Source organism: Acomys minous, assembly GCF_964271855.1.
Source record: "Acomys minous genome assembly, chromosome: 11".
Lineage (NCBI taxonomy): Eukaryota > Metazoa > Chordata > Mammalia > Rodentia > Muridae > Acomys > Acomys minous.
This window is the reverse complement of record NC_140492.1, coordinates 18,171,437-18,193,052: the sequence shown is the minus strand read 5'-3', so window position 1 is coordinate 18,193,052 and position 21,616 is coordinate 18,171,437. Positions and strand designations below refer to the sequence as shown.

The 21,616-nt window shown below is 36.7% G+C and overlaps 1 protein-coding gene across 1 annotated transcript in view; it reads right to left on the bottom strand.

Annotated features, from left to right (window-relative positions):
- Nucleotides 1-21,616, bottom strand: part of TMPRSS15 (transmembrane serine protease 15) — a 116,228-nt gene that overhangs the window by 3,542 nt on the left and 91,070 nt on the right. Inside the window, exons 21-25 of the mRNA XM_084800315.1 lie at nucleotides 16,026-16,121; nucleotides 12,743-12,792; nucleotides 12,401-12,587; nucleotides 7,119-7,300; nucleotides 5,484-5,579 (exon numbers count right to left, since the gene is read on the bottom strand). Coding sequence (XP_084656441.1) covers nucleotides 5,484-5,579; nucleotides 7,119-7,300; nucleotides 12,401-12,587; nucleotides 12,743-12,792; nucleotides 16,026-16,121 — 611 coding nt within the window. The remainder of the gene's footprint in view (nucleotides 1-5,483; nucleotides 5,580-7,118; nucleotides 7,301-12,400; nucleotides 12,588-12,742; nucleotides 12,793-16,025; nucleotides 16,122-21,616) is intronic.

The following is a 21,616-nucleotide window of genomic DNA, read 5'->3' as shown; positions in this document are numbered from 1 at the left end:
AGTGCAGACAGCCAGTCAGTGGTGATTAACAGGCGTCCTTGAATGAAACACCATTCAACTTATTTATTCCAGCACGTTGCTCTCATTATCAAGTACTGTGTGGATGTATAATGGAACTAAGTACTAACCTTGCACTTTGAAGTACATAATAAACCCATCTGTGCACTCTGGCAAATGGATAGTAGTAACACATTTCTTTCTATCTTAAAGGGTAGTAGGAATTGTGGATTGGACTAGGGTGGTCTTTAGGCATTTTCTGTGATTTTTAAAGAGTTACACTATTGCTCATAGAAATAAAGTCTGTCAGCACAATGACTTCATTCATGGAAATCAGCACCAACTTGGAGATGCAGAAGAGCTTTTCATTCAGCACCTGAGGAAGTGATCCTGCCTGTATAACAACATTCAGCTCCTTTGTGGTTCTGTGTGTATGAGCAGGTGCCTATTGAGCAGAGGACAAAGCTCCAATGAACTGTGCTCTTCTTTGGAGGGCAATCAGCTCGCCGTCCCATACAGGTGAAGCTAAAGGAAGCATATTTTACAGTGTGTATTTGCATTTGTTTTATATAATGAACCATTCACTGGAAACATGAATCTCTGCTTGCTGAACTACTATCTCCAAGAGGATTGTGAAACAAGCAGGTGTTGACACCTCCACAAAAGGTACATAACAAATTCATCATGATTAGCAATTTTATTTTGTGTCACAAAAGAGGTAGAAAGTTAAGGGTAACTTATTATCTGTCAGGTAGTATTACAAAAGCGTATACAATCTCATTTTTAGATAAGTTTCACTTATACATTAAGAAAATTACAATATTAAGGAAATAAGTGTATTGTGGGAGGGTTATGTGTGGCATTTAAGTAAAATTCAACACATACACACACACACATACAGAAACACAGCCAAAGACACACACACACACACACACACACACACACACACACACACACACACACACAAACACATACAGGACTCATATGTTGGTAAATGTGTAGCTTCTTGTTATCTAGGAAAAAATGCCCAAAATATGCCTTCTTTTCTACCTATGGCTAAAAGTTCTACCATGGATGATTTAACTGGTATAGAGAAAATGATGAAAACAGATTTGGGAAGAAAATGTATAAATAGCTATTGACTCTAGGGTGCCAGCTACATGAACAACACACAGACCACTGCTGGCTTCCAAAACCTGGCAAATTTCAAGTTAAGAAAGAAAACACAAGAGACTGAAATAAAGAGGAGATTCAATACTTCCCTGTCATTGGCCCCAGGAAGATCAAGGATAGGTGGACAGAACTCAGTTTTATAATTTTGTACTTGTCCCTGAACACAAAATGTGTTTGAATCAGAAACAGGACTCTTTGGTAAAGGAAACTGTAAACAATGTCTATATATTTAATATTTATTTCTTTTTTTAATGCTAGAAGCTATTTCATTCATTTCTTTCCTGTGGGTGGATGACAATACAAATAAAACTATAAACACATTGGAATGAGCCTAAAACAAATGAAGTTAACTAGACAATGCTTAAATTATACAGTTACAGTAATTTCATGGGTATGAATTATGTAGTCACATTAACTTGACTTTATTTTTATTTTTTTTAACTGTATGAGGAAAATCACAGTTTTAATTTTTTGAGTTCTTAATGTATCTTTAACAAAGTGAAGGTTTTATTGTACATGTACACAATGGGCTTTCTCATTCATCACCAAATAAAGTAAATTATAACATTTACAAGGAAGTGTTTGAAACTGCAATTCATCATAGTAATTAATATAAGGCAGATGTAGAATAAGAAATACATTTTTAACCTCTAAGACATCCTAAAAACTTTTTTAGAATTTACTTAAGGTTTTAAACCCGCAGGTTACAATCTGGCCAACAGAGGGCTTCTTAGCCTTTTTTTTTTTCTCCTTTATTAATTTATTCTTGTTACATCTCAATGGTTATCCCATCCCTTGTATCCTCCCATTCTTCCCTCCCTCCCAATTTCCCCTTATTCCCCTCCCCTATGACTGTTCCAGATATGAATCCACACACATATGGGCATTTGATTTTTGACAAAGAAGCCAAATCCATTCGATGGAAAAGGGATAGCATCTTCAACAAATGGTGCTGGTCTAACTGGATGTCTATGTGTAAAAAAATGCAACTGGACCCATATTTGTCACCTTGTACAAAACTCAAATCCAAGTGGATTAAAGACCTCAATATAAAACCAGAGACACTAAATCACTTAGAAGAAAAAGTGGGGAAGAGCCTGGAACATATTGGCACAGGAGACAACTTCCTGAACAGAACACCAACAGCCCAGGCATTAATGTCAACAATTAATAAATGGGACCTCATGAGGCTGAGAAGCTTCTGTAAGGCAGGTGACACGGTAAAGAGAACAAAGCGACAGCCTACAGACTGGGAAAAGATCTTCACCAACCCCACATCTGACAAAGGTCTAATATCCAAAATATATAAAGAACTCAAGAAATTAAATACCACCAAACCAAATAACCCAATAGAGAAATGGGGCATGGAACTAAACAGAGAATTCTCAACAGAGGAATATCAAATGGCTGAGAAACACTTAAAGAAATGCTCAACCTCCTTAATCATCAGGGAAATGCAAATCAAAACAACGCTGAGATTCCATCTAACACCCATCAGGATGGCTAAGATCAAAAATTCAAGCGACACCACATGCTGGTGAGGATGTGGGGAGAGAGGAACACTCCTTCATTGCTGGTGGGAATGCAAACTAGTACAACCACTTTGGAAATCTATCTGGTGCTATCTCAGAAAAATGGGAATAGGGCTTCCTCAAGACCCAGCTATTCCACTCCTTGGAATATACCCAGAAGATGCTCCAGCACACAGCAAGAAAATTTGCTCAACCATGTTCATAGCAGCCTTATTCATAATAGCCAGAACATGGAAACAGCCAAAGTGTCCCTCAATAGAAGAATGGATAAAGAAACTGTGGTACATATACACTATGGAATACTATTCAGCTATTAAAAACAAGGAATTCCCGAAATTTGTGGATAAATGGATTGAGCTAGAAATGATCATAATGAGTGAGTTAACCCAGAAGCAGAAAGACTCAAATGCTATATACTCACTTATATCTGCATATTAGCCCAAGGGGCATGTCCCACGAAAGCCTTCACTTACCAGGAAACTGAGACAGAGGAGAGAACATTCTAGTGGGACTCTAGATGAGAGAATCATGGGAGAAAGGCAAAGTAGAAGGATCCAGAGGGTCCTAGAAGCCTACAAGTAGAACATTATGATAGGCAGATTTGGGCCCAGGGGTCCCGCTCAAACTAAGGCGCCAGCCAAGGACAATACAGGCGGTAAACCTTAAGCCCCTACCCAGATCTAGCCAATGGACAGAACACTCCCCACAGTAGAGTGGAGAGTGGGATATGACTTTCTCACATACTCTGGTGCCTCACCTTTGACCATGTCCCCTGGACGGGGAGACCTGGTGGCAATCAGAGGAAGGACAGCAAGTTACCAAGAAGAGACTTGATACCCTATGAGCATATAGAGGGGGAGGTAATCCCCCTCAGGAACAGTCATTAACTTGACTTTAATGCTTTAAAATTTTTTTATTGAAAAATAAAATCATTCACATTCCATCTCAAATGCTATTCCATCCCATAGTATTTATTTCTGATATAAACTTTTATCCCTTAGGTTTAAATTATGTGTATGTGTGGAGTTGTGCAAGAGTTCAGATGCCAGAGGAGGACAGAAGAGGGTGTCTGGTCCTCTAAAGCTAGAGTGAAAGACAGTTAGTTGTGAACTCACTAGAGTGGATGATGGGTTATGACCTCTGGTCCTCTGCAAAAACAGTATAAACCTTTAACCACTGACCCATCTCTCCATCCCATAGTTATTTCTTTATATTAGTTTCCATGTAGAAGATTGAGAACACACACATATAAATATAAAAATACAGTTATTTTAAAATACTGATTGCCTAACTTAAACAGTTATCTCCTCATTTCTTTCTAGTAAAAGTATATACCCAAATACCTTAGATAATTAATTAGTAAAATATACTCATAAGATCAGAAAATGGAATATTATGGAATTGAATAGGTATAAAGCATACGGAAGATTTAATAAAATTCATGAAAACATGTAAGAAGGATTGAAACACGGTCTGGCCATTTCATCATAAATGATTTCTGATGTTGTTTTCCTCTTCTGGCTCCACACTGCCTTTAAAGACATTTTAATTTAATTAAACATATATTTTAGGAATACTAAGTAAGCCACACTTACTCAGCTCTAAAAAAAAAATACTTCGATAGAATAAAATCTTAAAATTTCTTAGCAGATAATTTATTTTATTTTTATGTCTACATTGTGGCTAAAATTTGTTCTTTTGAAGTTTGAAAGGAAAAAAAAACCCATCTAGCAATCATTTTACTGTAGAAGTTTCAAACTTAATATGCCGTGACATTTTTTCAAGCAGAGGAAATACAAGACACATAGTCTTTGATTAGTATATACTTTATGGACAGCAGCCATGAGATAGTGTTACTCAGACAGTGGGACTGCTACAGAGAATCATGCTGAGCCTGTGGGTGCATGAGCACTAGCCTCAGAGCTTGATGCTTTCTTTGATAAGCAAGTTATTTTTTTGACTTGATACCCTATGAGCATATACAGGGGGAGGTAACCCCCCTCAGGAACAGTCATAGGGGAGGGGAATAAGGGGAAAATGGGAGGGAGGGAAGAATGGGAGGATACAAGGGATGGGATAACCATTGAGATGTAACAAGAATAAATTAATAAAGGGGGAAAAAAGGGAAAAAAGAATATTTTGTGTTTATTCCTTTGTATGTTCATACATTTGTACACAGTCTCTTGGTCATACTGACCTAACTCATCTCTCCCATTTTACTTTAAAAGTGAAATAAAGATAAGAATGGAATAAACAAATGGAGTGTATTTACATATCACTAAGTATGATGTTGTGGTGTGCTTTCACATCACCACATTTTATAAGACCAAAGGCTGGGAAAAAAACCACTGAGCCATTACATCATTTTCTCCAAATGATGTTTTCAAAGTGAGCGTTTGATTCTGAGACCAGCAGACCTCTCCAAAAATATTTATGTGTTTTCATCTTACACGCCTCTGGAACATTTAGCTATCATGGCTATAATTGGTTATGACTACAGAAGTTAGGTGATTGGGCCACACCAAAGTGACTTTCATTTTTGCCTACCCTTACTGAGCATTCAAAACTCTGTTCAAGATGTGTTCGTCCTGAAGGAAATCTGAAAATGTGTGCTGGTAGTAAACAAGCATAAACATGAATATAACCCTGATAATTGTTTAGAAGATTCTGAAAAAAAAAAAGGCTAAGAAATGTAAAAATGTTAAAAATATCCACAGAAATTTTCAGTAGCATAATTTTTTTCTATTACACATTTTCTCATTTTCAAAAGTGATAACATACCTTGAATTTCAGTAAACCCCCAGCCAGCAATTGAACAAATTCTTCCCGGAATAAATATTTGATTATCTTCTGGTAAACAAATAGGCTGTATATAGTCTGAAAATTCAAGTAAAATTAAATAAACGTCAGAAAAACAACAAAAAGCCCAACATACGAACAGATGCCACTCTTACTTCTAAGAAAGTTAAAAACCAACCATTCCCAACAATTTTATCTAAAAAGGTTGTGTTTGATTTCATTACACCTGAACACCTTCAGATATTAGGGACAAAGACATTTGAGGGTAGCACTTACTTGTCTGTGTTCGATGGTGCTGGTAGCCTCTTTGGATTCCTCTCCTTCTTTCCCTCGTTAATCTTTTTTCATGCACAAAATGACTTCCTTCAGGACTTACCATTTGTATTTGATTTGTAAACAATCATGGAACTCACTTGAGAGGAGTTCTAATTTTGCAAAATCTTAGAAATGTTATTTTAAATTTAAATTGTTATATATTTTGTTTATATGTGTATGTTCACATATCTGCACGCAAATATGCATGTACTTATATGTATATGTGCATCTATGTGAAATTTCACTCATTTGCTTGTTTAAGGCAGAGAGCAACTCTAGAGAACTGTTCCTTCCTGTCATCTTGTGGGATCCAGGCAGTGATCTCAGGTCATCAGGCTGGCAGAAAAATGCCTCTGCCTACTTGTGTCTGCCTGCTGAGACATCTGACTGGCCCCTTTAATGCTCTTTCAAAATGTTTCAAAACACATATTGGATTGTGTTTGAAGATATTTTGACGCAAACAACTATATTAAGACTACTTCCTGCCCAAGACTGTTTTAGTTTGACCATAAGGGAGCATCATGTTTGATCTTGCAGCATCAGCTTACAAGTTCTTTGGTTTTCAGTGAACTTCTGAGATCCATGAAAGATACAGAAATTAGGAGTACCTCAAAGTGCGGTGCTACTGGGACTATACTGATCTCTTCTTCCATGACCCACATGTAGACCAATTTCATGAACTTAATTTCATATTAACATAAATATAATCCGAATAATTGTTTTATAATATTTTCCAAAAATGAACTAATTTCACAGAGCATAGTAATAGTCCCCGACTGGGCCCTGGGAAAGTCTTCAGAGTACTGGCTAGAATTAAAGAGTACCCTTTAGGATGAATGACACTTTATCAGGTGAATTCTCACATAGTTTATAGGTCTTTGAGAGACTCCTGTGTTGGTTGGTCTAGTATTATTATTAGATCTCCTTTAAAAGTGTCTCCACGTGGACAACACAGTTCATTTACCTATCTCTCCTCTCTTTGTGCCTTGTTTACGCATTTCGGTAGGTGGACCCATGCTTCTATTGCAGGACAAACAAAAGAGGCAGCAGCAGTTCTGGATGCTTCTCCACTAGAGAACTAAAAGAGTTCATTTTAATAACCTTCTCTATAGTTGCATTTGAAGACTATGATGCAGGAGAATTCACACATTTTCCATAAACTTAAATCATTTTTAGGTTATAATGATGTCTTCAGAAAATGGCCAATTTTTATGAATTAGCCCTGTGTTACTATGGATGACATTTCAAGTCCCGTCTTGGATGGCAGTGAGTGATGAGGATGGCTAGCTGTAGTTCTCTCACCTGTGTAATTGACTTTAAACTCAAGGTGCATCATAGCGATGTCATTGAACTTTCTTCGACTATCATAATGAGGGTTTATGACAATTTGATCAATCACCCGTCTTTCTACTTGAGGAGAAGTCAGATTTGATTGCATATGCAGTCCAAGGTATGCCGTCCATCTGGTTGGATCTACATTTCTTCTGAAGATTGTAATAAGAAAATATTTTTAAGAAAGATTCCCTCCAGAACAGAACTTTTCAGAAGTTATCTAACATAAAGTTAGAACTGTGCAGCGTTTCCATCCTATAGTATTCCAGATTCATTTGGGACACGCTTCTTTTAAAGTATGTTTTCTTATTATTTTTCAATCTTAACAAAATTAGGATATACTTACGGATTGGCATTGGATGTTTTGATACAAGTGTATATATGATGTTGTTGTGTTTAAGTCAAGGTAAGCACATACATTCATAAGTTTTCTCTAACATTTATTACTTTTGTGGTGAAATTACTCAAAAATAATTTATTTCACCTTTTGGAAACATGTAATACGTCATTTTTATCTGCGGCCACACTGCTCTGCAATAGAACACTAACCTTTATGTCCCAGCCTTACCAATTGATCAACTTTCCTCCAATTCTTCTTCTTTTTGTCCTTGACAGCCTTCTTTGCATGGTTCCCAGAACAGCTTAGACACTTGTAATTTCCTGCAGCTGACTTTTTATTTCTCTATCTCCCATTGTATCTCTTTCTTATCAAGCTCTAACTATTAGAATATATCAGAATTTTACATGTCTTTTAAAAATCTATAAGTATATTTACTTTGCAAATGAGCTTATCCAGTGATGTTATGAATTCAAATACCAGCATCATGTTGCTATACTTCGAGTACTTCTTCTCTAGAATTTCCATCCATATGCCAACTGACCACTATCAGTAAGAGACCCACAGCCTGATATCACACAGAAAGAGAGTTAATATTTGAGGTCTCCATCTGTTACCTTCCTTTGAAGATCAATGAACCCCTGAAAAGGGAGAGTAGATCTACAGATCTAAAGACTGTAGAAGTCCGAGGGATTGAGGACAACAGGAGAACATGGCCCACCAAATCAACCAAGCAGGGATCACATTGGCTCACAGACACTGAAATAGCAAGCATGGGGCCTGCATGGGTCTTCACCAAGTTATCTGCATGTATGTTATGGCTGCTACCTTCAGGTTTTTCTGGGACTCCTAACAGTGGGAGTGGATGTATCTCTGTCTCTTGCCTGTTCTTGGGACGCTTTTCCTTTTCAATTGCCTTGTTTAGCTTTGATATGACAGATTATATTTTATTTTGTTTTGTCCTGTTTGACTGTCCTCTCTTGGATATCTTCCCTTTTCTGAAGAGGAAACAGAGGGTGAGCAGTGGATCTATGCAAGGGGAGAATTGGGGAAATGGGAGATGTGCAAGTAGGGAAAATTGTGGTTGGGAAATGTATGAATGAAGAATCTATTTTCAATAAAACAGATAGCTAAGATCTTATGTATAAAAATAAGAAATCCTATTTTCTTTTTATTCTCTATTTGTTTTCATTTTTCTCTTCTCAACACTGTAAATGATGTCAAACTCACACTGTTACTTAAAGTCCCTTAGCCCTTTCTAGTACCTTTATACTTCACTGTCTGTGTTTAAATCTAAACTATATTTAATTCATCCTAAGCTGTGATCCTAGGGCTACCACCGTTAATTTTTATCTGAATTTTAAAATTTCACTCTTGCTTAGCAATTTCATTCCTACACATCCACCTGATTAGATAAGGTCATTTTTTTTTTCATCCTCTAAAGGGTTGCTAATCTCATTTAGACTGCACCTTAATATCCAATGTTATTCCTGTTCAAGACCCAGGGCAAGTAGCAGGGATTTTTAAGATTTCTGGATTAGGCAACATCACTGCTACACCAGAACATCTTTGTTCCTGAGCTGATATAGAATCACAATATCTGTCCACTGTTTCTTTAGCTAGTCCTTCAGGCGGATCAGTGAAACTCTCTCCAACTAAGCGAGTACTCCCATCACTCCGCCTATGCTGGTTAGATGCAGCTAATTGCTCTTATCATTCTCTAAAAATATTTATTTGATGTTTTCATACTTTAGTATTTAGAATCCACATTACTGGAATGAGAGTTCGGTTGGTCCATATGCATAAATATTTGAAAACTGTGTAGGGCAGAGTGAGTAGGTGTTTGTTTGTTTGTTTGTTTTACAAATATCACTTTATTGGATGAGTAGACAAGGAGGAGAGAAGAGATGACCACTTCACCATGTAGTGGATAAAAGTGCCTGGCTACAGTTGTATGAAACATAACAATCTTGTGTAGCATTAGGTCAGTGGGTGTCTTGATCACAATTTTTCCTTCAGTAAGAAATTATTTTTACTGACAAAATGAGGGAGTGAAAATAAAAATAAGTGGTATTAGTTTGTTAAAATATTTTCATATATCACTAAACTAATGCAAAAAAAAAAGTCTTGCTTTGTTAGTGATGCCAAACAGTAGATGAGAAAATCAGTAAGAGAAACAATTTATACTGAATGACTAAAGATAGTAAAATTCAAATATTTCAGGACAATTGTGAATCCTTATGATTCTTGTAGAGGTCACCTTTATTCGTTTGTGTTCAAACTTAAAGCACATGAGAACATCTCATGTTCTCGCTTATTGAACATGTCATTACAATAGATGGGACGGCCTTTCCATTCCTTTATGCATTTGTGGTTTGAATAGATACTATATTGGTATCATTGAACTATGAAAAGTACATCCATACAAAATATAATTGGAAGATGTCATTAATGCTGCTCTAGGTCTACTTGACATTTAAAAATCATTTGTTTTGTGACAATGTTAAAGAGGAACTTACCAAACCTGGGGCTAATATTGCAATACTGCTGACAAATATCAAACTATATGCAGCAGAAAAGACCAAATCTTCAGCTAAAAATTATTTATAATACAGTTATGACAGAGATCATCAACTTGTAACTTGCTCTAAAGAATGAGGATAGAAATGCAGTGAAGAAATATTTAGTGTAGATGAGGAACACATATCTGCTGTAGTTATTTCTTATGACGTATGAGGAAACAGATCAAATATAATTGTCAGAAGACAGCAGGGCTGAGGGAGATCACTACGAGAGGGGCTATTATTTAGTTACCTTAATATTCCACCAATGAATGACACCAGAGAGCTATCGGGACAGATGGAGCAATACCTTGGATGGCTCCCCAGAAAACTAACTGGTTAGCCAATCTACCATCTGGCCAGTGCCCCAGCTCTCCAGATGTCTGTGGGTCGGATTTTGAGTTTATAGTCAGTAAGGTGCCATTGGCTGTAGATGCAGGTGGACTCGATACTATTCATGCTTTCTGTACCTTCCTATCTTCCTTGAGAGTGTCTAGAAACGTGTTTTTATACACCTAGTAACTCTCAATGTCCATATTGATAGGACAGCTTAACTATTTTAACCAGGTTAGTAGATCTACCTCCTGCAAATCGGAGCCCACAGTTCCTTCTCAGTGTTTATTGCTGTCATAGGGAGATTTACCCTAATCCCCATAGATAAAATTGTGGAAGACAGTGCCCACTCAGCTCTTGAATGCAGGTTATCAAGTCTGTATCAGATTCCCATATATCTTAGGAGGACCCTTTCTTTCTTTTATGATCTCATTGAGAATTAAAATAAGTAACTAAAGATGGCATTCCTTGTCTTAAAGTAGATGACCAGTTTCTTGGGTCCAGAAGATTAATTTTCCCATTTTCCTCTCATATCCCTCCATTTACTCTTCCCATGCCCAAGGCATTGAATTAGGAATGACTACTTTTAAAGAGAGGAAATAAATCCTATAATTAGACACGAATTTTGCTCTTTCCTGTTACAAAGTAAAGTTATATGTAGAGATTAGTTCTAAATTTTAGCTATATGTGGCATTGGCATATATTCAATCCGAGCTTTAAGTCATTACAAGGTACTTATCTCACAAACTTTTAAGCCACAATATTATTATTCAATAAATAGTAATTCTACATTTTAAATGTTTACCATCTGTTTAGATAAAAATGTTATTTTTATGTAGTTGATTTAATGAGTTGATAGTATATTTAAATAACAATTTATACATAATTTAATGGAACATGATTGAAAAGTTTATGTCACAAATGCAATAAAAATATTTTCCTGGTATGATTGGGGCTTACAAAAAGAGATGCTCTTTTGTGTCTGCCAAGATGACCCTGTTTGCTAGAGGATACCTTGCTGAAGTAGGAAATAGTTTTTTATAGGTTGTAAAGGAAAAGGGGCCGTGGTAGAAACCATCAGTTGCTCATAGAAGTTAAAAAGGATGCTAGAGTTAAAAGGGAATGTTAGGACCAAGTAGTGAAGGCAGAGACATTAGGGATGAGAAATTAAAAACTTGAAGTTGTATACAAGGACACCAATAGGTCCTGGTAAGAGGCAAGCTTTGAGAATTAAGGTCAGTGTCAACATGCCAACTAGCTAGATTTTGTGACCCCCATCCCAATCTCACAGGAAACATATCTGAGTACTATTGTTTTATTTTCATTTTTTAACACACTCTTGTTTCTAATACAGGCAACTGAAAGGTAATCTCCAAGGAAGCCTTCATCTATCTCAAGAAAGGGACCTAAGACGATCTTGTAGACAAGGTGGTAACCAGCTTTAATTAAGAACAACTACATACAGGTTTTGGTAGGTGTGAAGTTGAAGACAATTAATCCTATCAAGTCAACTAACAACTATCAGACACTCATAGCTAACAAAACAGAAGACAAACAGATTATGGGGCATTCAACCATTCCTTGTTGGGGGAGTGGGCCATGCACAATACATGATCACTTCCCTGGTTGGGTTAGGGGAACATGCACAGAGCGTATTAGCTGAAAATTGGCTCATTTTCTGACAGGCCAGAGGACAAACCAACACATTTTATAACAATTATTTTGACCGTTGCTCCATTTGTGTGATGTCCGTACAAAAGCTCATAGATTATTTCAACAGTTTTTTCATATCTTTGTTATTCCTCCCCTCCCCTCCATCTTGAGAGTTTTTCTCATGTTTCCTCCATTTTCCAGCTTACACTGTGCTTTGCTAACTCCTTGATCAATATGCATGCTATGTCTTTATTAGCATGAGGAGAACATGGAGCCACTGTTACAAGTCAGTCTTTGGAGATGGTGAGTTTTTGGCTCACCGTTGTACTTGAATCATACACAGCTGGGCCCTTCACGTTCCTACTCACCCATACACGCAGTGTGCAGCAGACACCAGCCAGTCATGGCTGAGGAGAGATGCACCACAGACCAGCTTCTCTCTGTAACTTTCTCTGTAATACAAAGCCACAGTCCAGGGCCACGCCCCTGCTTGAGCATCACTTCCGCCAATGATCTTCGGGCCGACATTCTGGGTCACCATTTTTTCCCCACATGCTGTCAAAATAACCAAAGAAAAGATATGTATATATATACCTTTGTTTTTGATAATTTGCTTGGGCATGAAAATTGAAGTGGTGACTAACTTCAAGTGACATAAAATTCTGTCTGGAATTTTAAATGGAAGGCTTTAAGGGTGACAAAAAACTTACATTTATGGTTACATTGTAACAGAATCAGGGAATCTTGTGAGCACCGTAGACTATAACAGAAAATAAATTTTGTTAGATAAATAAACATTGAAATCTATGTACCAGATCTAAAACTCAGGAAAAGTAGAAATCCACAGAAGAAAAGGACCCACTTAAATGTCATATAGGGATGTTTGTACATTCTTTTTTTTTTTTTTTCTTTTTTCGAGACAGGGTTTCTCTGTGTAGCCTTGGCTGTCCTAGACTTGCTTTGTAGTCCAGGCTGGCCTCGAACTCACAGCGATCCGCCTGCCTCTGCATCCCGAGTGCTGGGATTAAAGGCATGCGCCACCACACCCGGCTCTGTTTGTACATTCTTACCACTTACTCTTCATGTGATTTAGGAAAACTATTTAGTAACAATATGTGTGTAACAGAAGACAATGGCTTGGAATTTCATGAAGATTAGGAGAAACATTTGCTTTGGAATTATTATCAGGAATTAAACCTAGAGTAACATTGGATCAATGATAGATACTGCCAACCTTGGATTTCATTATTTTCTCATTCTTAGGGAACATGTTTCAGTACCTCTAGTATATGTCGAAAACCATGTGTAGCACCAAATCTTATGTTCAATGTGTTTCCCTTTAACCAAAGGGATATGACATATCACAGTTGAATTTTTTTCAGTTTTGGATAAGATGATAAGAGTCACACAAATTGATTTTTTTAGCTCCATAATTTTTACTAGATAATACATGCTTACTAAAGATTATATTTTTAAAGAAATATCAGCATATGATTTTTATTTCTATTCTTATTAGCCAGAAAATAAAAAAAAATATATTTTTAATTTGTTCATTTTGTATCTAGATTGCAGGCCCCTCCCTCATCTCCTCCTGGCCCTACCCTCTCCCTTGATCCTTTGTCTCCCCTCCCTTCATTCCTCAGATGGAGACACCTCTCTTCCCCTACTATCTGACCTTAGGCACAATAGCACCAAGTTTTGTAATGACCCACTCTGTGTGGCTGTATTCAGCAAAAATAATTCAGAATGGAGTGCAGTTTCTGCTCATAAATGAGGCAGACGTGCATGGAAGCTATAAAACAGTGAGCAGGCCTACAAGTAGGTTGAAAACATATCACCTATACTTTTGAAGTCTGATTTTCCAAAAGCTTACATAAAGAAATTTTCTTTAAAGGTGCTATACAATCCAACCAGCAGAGGTCAGTGTTGCATCAGGAATCATAACACTTCATGCTATTTTTCTGCTGGGGCTGAGGTAACACACATACTTGTATACATGTGCACACACATGGAATTAAATGTTTTACACTTATGTGCTTAGCTAAATGAGGTGTGCATGTTGCTTAGGTACTCTGACTTTGGGAAAGGTTTTGTAAAAACACAAAACAATATAATACACTCAAAGAACTCAATGTTTTAAGAATGTGTCTGAGAAAGCTTATGTAAAAGAACATGTACTTACATTCTATTATTGATATTCTCCTTTAATAAGAAGACAATTTCAGTAGAAATATAAGAAAGTTCACTTTGTTAACAACCAGTATGATTATATGTCTCTATAAAATGGCTCAAAATCTCAATTAAATTTTCTTTTGATGTCCACCAGTGTTTCACTGAAAACTAGTTTATATGATGGCTCATAAGATATTTTCAAATCTCATACATACGCTTTTCACAACTACAGTACTCATCAATAAAAATCCATATGCAAAATGGTTTCTGAGACACGTTTACTGGTCTTATAAAGAGCAAACAATGCTTGATTTTTTTTTTAATCAAGCACAGAATCACTTAATAGTTTTTAACAATTTAAATAAGAAATTTCAAATTTTACCTGGTAACTTCTTTCTTAATTTCCTTACAACTCAGAACAAAGATGCTCCCAAGAGTACCCTTTCTTTTCCATATGACACTGAATATCATAATTACATAACAAATAAATCAAAGCATATATTAATTTACTAAGAGAATGAACAAATCAATATGTCTCATTTTTCCAGTGCATTATAATGTGGCCAATTAAGGAATGGATTGAAGACATTTAGGTAATTGACATTTTTAGGGAAAGAAAGGCAAAGAGTGCATCTGTACAATGTCTTTTTTTTTTCAAATATCATGGATGTAAACATAAGAGTGGTGTTAGTATTAGTTGACAGTGTCACCATCTCATACGAATAGAATGATGTGGTCCTTCTCTAAAACAGGCGCTCAATTAATTTGAATGACTTTAAATTATTTTTCTTTTTCCTCTTATTATTTACCTCTATGACAAATGAATAGTTAAAGTTCTCAACACACTGGAGAGCTATGAATTTCAGAATGCCTTGTAGAAAGCATCTTGGGAAACCTGAGTGAAAACTTTCAGTTGGTTTGGTTCATCCCCAGTGAGACTCGTAATATCAGTCAACACTGCTATGAGATACTAATCTGCAAGGTCCTTCCATTGATATTAAATATAGTCCTTACAAATTTGTCTTATTACTTGAGCTTATGGGAGTGCTGACTTTCATGAAGAGTGGAATCAGACGATGCTATTTTTAACATCCAGTCTGTTAAACAAAACACGTCGATAATAGGATGTTAATTCTTAGAGTGCAACTTTGATGTTTCCTTGCAGTCATTTCTCATCCACAGTTTGACTATTGTTAAATAATAAAAATCAGAGGCCAATCTCATCAATTTCAGACAAAAATTACCATTAATGCCTAAATATGAGAAATTACATAATCTACCCATGGCATACTTTTGAGTTGAGAAAGGAAGATGATTTTTAATGCCCCACAAAATGGCTATAAGAAAGAGCAAACATATTTAAACTATTAAGAAAGATATAAAATAGGCCTAATTATATGATTTTAAATGACATTCATTTTATTTGCTGAGAAACATTATATTTGATTCTCATCTAATTGTTTGTCTTTTCATGGTTTTCTGAGGAGCATTGATGTTATTTATTCTAAGACTTACAATTTTTTTCATGATATTTAGGGCTTTAGAATATAAGAATAAGAATAGTATTAGGTATATAATCTCATTGTCTGTATGCCAGAACATTAATGATGTATTCCATTAGACTGTTGCATAAAAATGAGGATCAGTCAATCCTATCAGAAAAGATCAATTAGATACTACACACACACACACACACACACACATTGAACAGCTTTAACATGTATGTGGTTAGTATCTAGTTCCACTGACATATTATTGTGTTCACGATATTTCCTATCTAGTCCTATGTACCAAATGAAGATAAAACATATTAGTACCCACCTAGGTATTAGTATCAAGCTGCCATTAGAGGCTTTGTTTACTTTCACAAATGGGCCACTTCCAGTAGAGAGTATTGGCACTGATGAGTTTGCATTCCTAAGGTAAGAAAAATGACATAGAAACAGAGATAAAATTAACCAACAAAATATATTAAATTTTAAATCATTCAATCATGCAATTTTAAAAAATTATGTAATGACTTGGAAGGAGTAGAGGGAGGAAAACTGTGATTGGAATGTATTTTATGAGAGAAGAATATATATAAAATTTAATACCAAGAACTACTATAGACCATTAGTAGAATTATTACTAATGACATGAAATGTGAATTTTGGGGAAATATCTTTAGCACTTGAGGATGTATTTCTGTTTTTTTTTTTCTGTGTTATTTTCAATGTATGTGAATAGTTCAATGGGTCAATACAGCTAAAATTTGAGTAAAAATTGAATAAGATAAAAATAAATGCAGTGCCTTTCTTTTCATTGAGTTTAACTAATATTTCAAGAATGAAATCACCTAAGGACTACATAGAAAAATAACATTTTCAGAAATTAGCTTTCAAATCAGATTTCTTTGTGGTTTTGATATTTCATTAAATTTAAAGTCAAACTACTCCTAATTCGAAGGTAGAATATATGTGGTTGTTCTGAGAGCCTAGATCTGCAGTCGCCAACTGGTGAGCCACCACATGGTGGCAAATGACACCTCCATGTAAAAAGGCATCAAATCCTCGAGGTTACAACCTGAACTATCTTCAACATCTACTGTGGGACTTAGGAAAAAGTTCTCTTAATTATCTCTATTTGTACGTTAGCATTTAGCTAGAAACCTAACTTTCAATCCTCAGTTTTGTTTCACATTCTTTTATTAATTCAAGATCTTTGTTGGAAGAAGCTTGCTGTTTGAGGTTGGTGTCCTCCTGCTTGGGATAGACATTCTGAGCTCAGCTTAGGTGCAGGACTCTCTCTTCCCAGTAGGGCCTTTGCATCTCTGCCTGACTCTATCTGGAGAGTGTCTTTAGACATAGATGCCCCTAACCACATTTGATATATGGCCCTTGACACCTCTCCTTGCTAGCTCTCCTGCCTCTGTGCCTATAGGATAATTAGGTTCTGTGTTCCTGCTCACATGACAGGAGCATGTTGCCAAATGTAAAATAAGCATCCTTAAAGTGTCTGATTCCAACCAATTATGAACATCTGTCTCGGAAGCCCCACACTCACTTCCCAGGTTTTTGTTCTTCCTGAGTAAAATTGAACTAGCTCCTGAAGTGGTTCCCAGAGAGTCTGATCTTCCAGGCCCTGTGTCTCTTATTCCATTCCTCTTGCCTCAGGAGTTGGTGGCCATCAAGTCCCCAGGGAAGAGGAGAACCGTAATCTAAATGCTGATATAAAACTCTGTCTTTAAATTTGAGAGTCAAGCACTGGGCAAGGTGGCCCAAACTGTAATCCCAGCACTCAGGGAGGAAGAGGCAGGCCACTTTCTGTGAGTGTGAGGCTAGCCTGGTCTACAGAGCAAGTCCAGGAGAGCCAAGGCTGCACAGAGAAACCGTGTCTCAAAAAAAAAAAAAAGTAAATAAATAAATAAATAAATAAATAAATAAATAAATAAAATTGAGAGTCAGCAGGATGAGCACTGAAGATGAGAAAGACAGTTAAAAATTATACAATGCTCATGTGGCAAATCCCCAACAGTTTAATAATAATAATGTTTGCCTTTGGAGTCCAAACATCCTGATTTTCCTGTTATACATGGCTGTCAGGAAACAACACGGTCCCTATCTCCTGAAATGACATGTTGGGCCTGCTTGTTGCTTCTCCAGAATATTCAGTGTCTTCCCTGAACGACAGCAAACAATAACAGTGTGTTGGGGTGTACAGAGAATGTCTAAAATTATTATAACCAATGAAAAGAACAATATTCACAGGGTAACTCCCCTTCCTTCCAATGTCTTCAGCCGACTGAGTGTTCACTTGATGTCTCCCAGCCACTGAAGAGGAAGCTGGCTGTGTGGAGGCTCTGGCTAATGTCCCAGGGCTTGGGATATTTCACTTTCATCTGATAAGCAGATAAATTTAATGAAAGAACACAGAGCCATTAATTTTCCTTTAATAAAGTCCTAAGTAGATTTACCAAAAACAAAGACAAGCCTTGCTATTGTTATTTTCAGAGATTGCACTATTTCCTTTTACCATCCCAGGCCAAGAATTATTTTATTTAAATAGATATATTCAGTGTACTTGCTGAAGCTTAGGACAAAAAGGCAGAAGTGAGCATAGAATGGTAAGGGTGTTGTAGTCATAAAATTCTTTTCCATTATAAAATAGCTATGGGTGAACTCTCAGGCATTTGGGGGAGAGTGAGTAGATCAGGAGCTCTGAATTTTATCAGTGTGTGGCTTCTGGTAGAAGTCATCACAGCAACTTAAAGTACCAGGCCTCCTGATTGTAAGGAGGCTTTATTTGTTCATGTTGGCATCAGGCTTCAGACTGGAACTGATCAGTACACTTTGCTGTCGGGAGGGTAAAGTCCACGGTGAGAATTACTCTCCAAGCTCCCGTTCAGTCGGCTTTCTTCTCCTGTTCACTCACATGACACCTGCGTATTCCGCCTAAGGTCTGTCACCTTTGAGCATTTTTTTTTTCTCTAGGTAGTTTTCTAAATCATTTATCTTCCAGGAGACATTCTCATAGTGCTTTGTCCAACAGAAGCAGCTTTCACTCCAGAAAATGTATTTAAAAAACATAAACTAACCAGAACCACTTTAGATCAATGGGATCGGAGAGTCAGGGTGCAGGCCCAGCATGCTGTAGTAACAAACTGTTCAGATATTCTAATATCTGCTATATGTGGAAAGGGAACAAGGTCATAGTGAAAGCCAAGCTCTGTTTATTATAGTTGTGCAAGGTCCTATCTTTTTACTTCCAACTTTATTTCTAGCTACTTGAATCTGCTTTAATTAATGCATAAAATGGAGAACATCAAGACCTGTTCATTAAAATCTAGTGAAGGCATGTGAAGGCATGAAGAATATTAAGCAATTTAGTTTCCCTGTTCTTTGCCAATTCCTTAAGCTATGTCCTGAAGGGACCCATCAACAACTGTAGAAATTTAAATACAAATAGAAATTATTAAATTATTAGTTTTATCGATTTTAACCTACTTTATTTATTATATAACTGCTATTGGTGATACATCTGAGACTGTACTTAATGACTTTAATGCATGTATTCTAAATGAAAGGAAGGCTGGAGCATGGCCTTTGAGAGTAATGGATGCATGCTCTTCCCTAAGGAATCTCAAAAATAATGTTCCATGATGTTGGTGCTGCCACAAGATGAAGTAGAGATATGAATTTACATAAAAATAACTTATATTATACCATTCTTTTCTATGTGATTCACATGAAAAGAAGACAAGGAAACAGACCGCACTTAATTACGTAGTTATTTTTAGAGTTTTGCTACATATATCAGACTGATAACAGTCTCATTGTACATCCCAAGTTAACCTTGAGCTTTCAATACTCCAGTTTCAGTCTGAGTGCAAGAAAAAGAGGAATGTAGTATCATACCATCTGTAGTTTGCTAGAAAACAATGTATGTTTTCAACATATATATAAAATATTCACATAAGCAATTTTTTTGTTTAATATTGACATCAGAAACCTAAATGTTTTCCAGTTTCTCATTTCATATACATATTTTTGTGTAAGTACTGTATATTAGATTTGGGACCTTAATTAGAGGTAGAGCATTTTGATTTAAAATCCTGACAACTTAAATTTATCCTTTCTTTCTGGACATATTTTTTTGTTTAACTCACAATAAACAGAATATGAAGCAACACAAGTTTAAGAGAAACCATAAATTAACAAGGAACAAGACAATAAAAATACATAAAATATAAGATATTAGCTACTCTTTGTGATATCATTGTTTATTTCTGAAAAAAAATTGTCATAACTGATACAAATTGAGTCAAGAGGACCAGCATGGCATATTTCTTAGTTATATCACAGAGAATCAATCTTTGATGATTATAACTAATTAAAAACATATATATGTTCCCACTTCCACAACTGTTTGAGATGACTAGAGATTTAGCATCACAAAGATTACCATATAGCTTTGCTTTGTTTATGTATCATTCTCTCCTGCAAACTTTTTCCAAACCATTATTATCATTTTTATGGTTTATATACCCATAAATGGCTCTCCTGACTTCAGGAAGTCTATTCTATGTGAGAAGAGAAGTGTATACATACAAACATTATTACTTCTTAGGCCACAGATGGAATATAAAAATATACTTATAAGGAAATTCTAGGGAGAGGAAAAAGGATATCCCCGGGCTGCTGAGATGGTATTGGGTCTTCAGCTGCTCTACGAAGCCCTGCTTAGGTTGCCTCGCTTTTGTCTTGCTACTCAGACTGCATTTGCTGAGATAAGGATTCTCCCCTGCAGCAAGAGCTTAGGTAGAGATGTTTTAAGCCTTTGGACACACTAAAGCTGAAGGAATAATAATGCATGCTGCAAGGACTGCAGCCGGGCACTGTAGCTCATTTCACACCCCAAAAGGTTTAAGCAATGAATAGAGCCAGGTGGGATTAAGTTGAAAAGGCCTTTGGAGAATGAAGGTCTTTCTTTTCTTCCGAATGGAGGGTAAGAAGGGATTGATTTGGCAGGAAAGAGTTCAGGACTTTTATTGACAGGGGAATGGCGGATGGAAGAGAGTCCGAGACAAAGTATCTTATAGTCTGACAGGCTCTGCAGCAAGCAGAGCAGTTACGTAACACTATGTCTGAACTGGACATATTTCAGGTGCAAATCTCATCCGTTTACCACATTTACAGCAGCACACCTGCCACTCACCTAGGAAAACTTTTCAAGATGAGGCAAACGCAACAATTTTAGATTTTTGTAACCTCAGTTCTCTGACCCTTGTGACATTTGCAAAGAAGCAATGAAATGTTGACAGGAAAGTTGTCTTGCCTAATCAATTCCTCCTTTGTGCAATGTCCCATAGTCAGGACAAGAGAGAGAGAGAGAGAGAGAGAGAGAGAGAGAGAGAGAGAGAGAGAGAGAGAGAGAGAGAGAGAGGGAGAGGGAGAGGGAGAGGGAGAGGGAGAGGGAGAGGGAGAGGGAGAGGGAGAGGGAGAGGGAGAGGGAGAGGGAGAGGGAGAGGGAGAGAGAGAGAGAGAGATATCAATGGGTCCATCCTGCCATTGCACTCTATTATCTAACAGAAGCAACAGCATTGGGATGAAAACAAACTGCTGGCACATCAACCAAAAAGGCAGCTGAGTGATGATGCTCTCAGGAGCTTGTCGAGGAGGGAGGGTTCCCCATGGACTCTGTCTTGAGTGCTTTGTACAGCGTGGTTCTCCCTAATTTTGTTTTCTCAGGGGTTACTGGTTTTATTTTAATTAATTTTATTTATTTGCTCTGTGTGTGTCTAAGCCAGAGGACTGCTGTATACCCAGGCAATCATCTTCATGCTGTTTTAGTTCTCAAGTGATAACTTGTTGGTATCCCTTGTGTACAGCTTTTTAAAAAAGATTTATTGATTTATTATTATGTATACAGTG